Source organism: Temnothorax curvispinosus, unplaced genomic scaffold (genome assembly GCF_003070985.1).
Source record: "Temnothorax curvispinosus isolate PA1 unplaced genomic scaffold, ASM307098v1 QBEX01004771.1, whole genome shotgun sequence".
NCBI classification, from domain to species: Eukaryota; Metazoa; Arthropoda; class Insecta; order Hymenoptera; family Formicidae; genus Temnothorax; species Temnothorax curvispinosus.
The window spans coordinates 119,565-123,542 of record NW_020214551.1 but is presented as its reverse complement, the minus strand read 5'-3'; the positions used below and the strand labels follow the sequence as shown (position 1 = coordinate 123,542).

The following is a 3,978-nucleotide window of genomic DNA, read 5'->3' as shown; positions in this document are numbered from 1 at the left end:
TTATTTGGCCAGTCGGGTCGAACAAAAACGACTTTTGTTTTATATTTCATTTAGATACGTGATAACACAAGTTTACTTGTGTCGTTACCTTGCAGTACTTTTTCAAACTGATCAAGTCATACAAAGCATTGCAAGCTTTTGACTTTGGAAATAAGGTTCAAATATATGTGCGAGTACCTTATTACTTTTCTTGAGAGAGACATGCTTATTTTATAGAATGTATACGGCAAATTGGCAATATCTAACTGTTGGGGTTTCCGCCCCCTCTAACCCGTTGGTTTACAGTTCAGCTGCAGATTGAGGAAATCAGCAGGAAGCTACGCACTGGAGATCTTGGAATTCCACTTAACCCTGAGGAAAGGTTTGAAAGAAACTTACATACCAAAAATGAACATTACATACCTACAATACCTATCTACTGAACATACAGCAGCCCGTAATACACAGGAGCCCTAAAAGATATCTTTGTGGCTCAAAGGTTCAGTTAGCGTGGGAATACCGATGTCCATTTGAAAACGTTGGGCTTGCGTAGAGCCCCCATGCAACGCAGAAGATGAATTTTGATAGTATTGGTTTGCCCTAATCAATCTTTTTTAATATCTCATTTTTATTAAACACTGCTGCAGTGCTCGTGAGTCATATATCTTTAAAGTTTCAATTTTAAGACGTACACGTGTGGCATAATTAGACACGAGTTCTTGATAGATTTGAGATTTGAGATTTGAGACTGATACGATGAACTGTGTCAGTAGCAGTGTTTAAAGAGAACAGAGTGGGTATTCTAGTTCATACGTCTTGTATAGATAGATTTTTGCACACATAGAATAACTCTGAGGTGACCTATCGTAATCTTTTTCTAGCACGCGGTTTAAAAGTGTGGAATATTAGCAATCAGACATTTCATTATTCGATATTTCACTCGTGGTCTACAACTTTATGCATGGGTCATCTTGAGTGAGATTTTGTCCGTCCCTTTATTCAGGCTGCCGTGCGTTGCACGGCACATTTTAAAATTGTTATAATAATCTTGATGCCACGAGGAAGATCGTTAATCGACTTGCCAATATCTGTTTCTAATTACAACCTTAATGAGCAGATTTCAGGAAAATATCAGTTTATTGAAATTCTCATTTGTACCGTAATATTGTAACAAAGAATTTAACGTTACTTTCAGGTACAGGTCTTAAATAATAAATGCATATACTTTTTCTCTAATAAATTAATTTATTCCAATAGGTTTAACTTTTCCAATTTTAGCTGGAACCATTATTTTTATGTCATTGTGTTTCCGTTAATATATAGTAAGACATACCACACGTACGTTATAACTAATACAAAAGATTATTTCTTAATAATCACAGGATCTGTCTTAGCAGCTGACATCATACCGATATCTGCCGTGCACAAACGCGCAGTCTTCCAGTGGTTGCCTACTATAGAATACTAAATATACAGCTATGCTATATATTCGGCACCGACAATTTTTCTGTTCTTTCGTTCGATACCTTGGCACTGTTGGAAAATTCTATAATACACAGTCTTGTTGTAGTTTTTAAAAATACATAACTGATTACGTAAGCAAACTGATACAATGTCATGCAATGACTTCCTTAGTACATCTACAGCTGGATCTACAGCCTCAATATTAACACCTATTACTATATATTACTGTTATGGAAGCAAACGTATTGCATATTATTTAAAATTTTTTTTATAAGTTACATAGCTTTTTTCTGATATATTGCAGACAAAATTTTTAATACAAAATATTTTTTTCCAGTAGATAAATTTACAGCATAAATTTTATCATTTATTAAGAAATTTTAAATTTCTCAGATAGTATATTTATAGAGAAGCTAAATAAAATCAGTATCAAAAGAAAACGTGCATAATGGCTTATTTATCAGAGTCTATATACGCATAACTCTCTGCTCTAAATCAACGGTTCTTCCCCACTTGAATATATTCATACAGTCATAGTAGGGTCAGGTTGCTTGTACGCTAGTGTACCATCTTGATGAAAATTTATATCTTGATATGGTATTTATTTTTTTATTTTTCAGATCCCCGTCTCCCGAGCCTATTTACAGTAGCGATGGTAAACGGTTGAACACGAGAGAATATCGGACGAGACGTAAATTAGAGGAAGAACGTCATAATCTGATTCAGAAGATCCTTAAAATCAATCCAGAGTTCAAGCCACCACCAGATTATAAGTGAGTCACAGAGATGAACCATATATTTTTTATGGTACGTTTTTACACGAAATATTCATTTTCTTAATATTTATATTTACTTTTTCCCAGGCCACCAATAATACGAGTCCATGATAAAGTAATGATTCCTCAGGAAGAGCATCCTGATATAAATTTCGTTGGTTTGCTTATTGGACCGCGTGGAAATACTCTAAAATGTAAGTAGTACAAAATGCATTTAAAAGATTATGGATAAACTGACACAACGCATATACAGTTGGAAATCTTAATTTATATTCTCTGTTTAAAACGTGTTTAGCTATGGAAAAGGAAACTGGGGCAAAGATTATAATTCGTGGAAAGGGCTCTGTAAAGGAAGGAAAAGTTGGCAGGAAAGATGGGCAGCCTTTACCGGGCGAGGATGAACCCTTACATGCATATATTACCGCAAACAATTTAGATGCTGTGAAGAAAGCCGTGGAACGAGTATGTGCAGTTATCGCATTTTTTTTTAATATAATAGGTAAATAAAATGACCAAAATGTAATTACGTGTACTCGTGTTTACAGATTCACGAAATTATTCGGCAAGGTGTGGAAGTGCCGGAAGGTCAAAACGACTTGCGTCGTAATCAATTACGCGAGTTGGCTTTATTGAACGGAACATTACGCGAGAATGATGGACCTCGTTGTACAAATTGTGGAGCTTCGGATCATAAATCTTGGCTGGTTTGTGAAATTGTGTAATATTTTATCGAAAAGATCTTTCTTATTTCTGTACCTAATATAATATCGCGTGAATTTCAGTGCCCTGATAAACCAAATGTGACCAACAACATAGTATGTTCAAGTTGTGGTGGTGCAGGACATATTGCTCGAGATTGCAGATCAAAGAGACCCGGTCAAGGAGGTCCCGCAGCCGCTGGAATGGGGGGAATGGGTCAAGCTGGAGATAAAGCTAAAATAGATGAAGAGTACATGTCGCTCATGGCAGAATTGGGAGAAGGCCCACCACCGGACAGATCAAAAACGGGACAAAACAGACAGACTCCCAATCCCAATTATCCCGGACTGTTTGATAGGTACATTTTTTCTTTCTTATTTTTTCCCCGTGCAACGATCTTTTTTACATTTACATTGGATGCGATTATTTTGTCTTTTTCAGACAACAGCCACCTCGCGCGTTAATGGCAGCTCCAGCACATCCACCACCGCAGATGATGCAGGGCGGTCCAATGATGCCGCCCCCGGGCATGGCACCGCCACCGTGGAGCCAAGGAGGCGAAGGGATGAACAACATGAACATGCAATGGCAGCCACCGGTAAGCATGCCGCCGCCGCCAGGAGTGATGCAGCCGCCACCGCCACCACCTGGTTCAACTACGCAGCCCAACATTCCGCCGTTAATGCCATGGATGGCCGGCAACACGCAACCGCCGCCACCAGGTCAAATGCCGCCCACGCAGATTCCTCCGCCCGGGATGGGCATACCGCCGTGGCAGCAAGGTCAGCAGGGACCGATGCGGCCACCACCGCCGGGCACGGCGCCGCCTCCGGGATTCCCCGGTGGTTGGCAGCCGCAACAGATGGGTGGCTGGCCACCGGCTGCCCCGGTCCCACCTCCGCCTCAGCAACAGACTCCTGCACCACCCGGGATTGACCTGAACACGCTGCCGACATTACTGGCGCAACCACCGCCGCCACCTCCGCCCACCAGTTAGTCCTAATCACGTAACGAATGACTTTTGATCTATGTAATAGCCAGACGATATATTGAGATGGAG

At 40.2% G+C, this 3,978-nt stretch overlaps 1 protein-coding gene across 1 annotated transcript; it reads left to right on the top strand.

The window, feature by feature from the left end:
- Window positions 1-245: 245 nt before the first annotated feature.
- LOC112454003 (splicing factor 1-like) lies at window positions 246-3,972 on the top strand (the record flags this gene model as incomplete). The annotated part of the gene is made up of 7 exons (XM_025015132.1): window positions 246-361; window positions 2,064-2,216; window positions 2,307-2,413; window positions 2,515-2,681; window positions 2,765-2,923; window positions 3,002-3,276; window positions 3,360-3,972. Coding segments are annotated over 7 exons (1,533 nt in total), but the record flags the coding sequence as incomplete, so codon positions are not given.
- Between the last annotated feature and the right edge of the window lie 6 nt (window positions 3,973-3,978).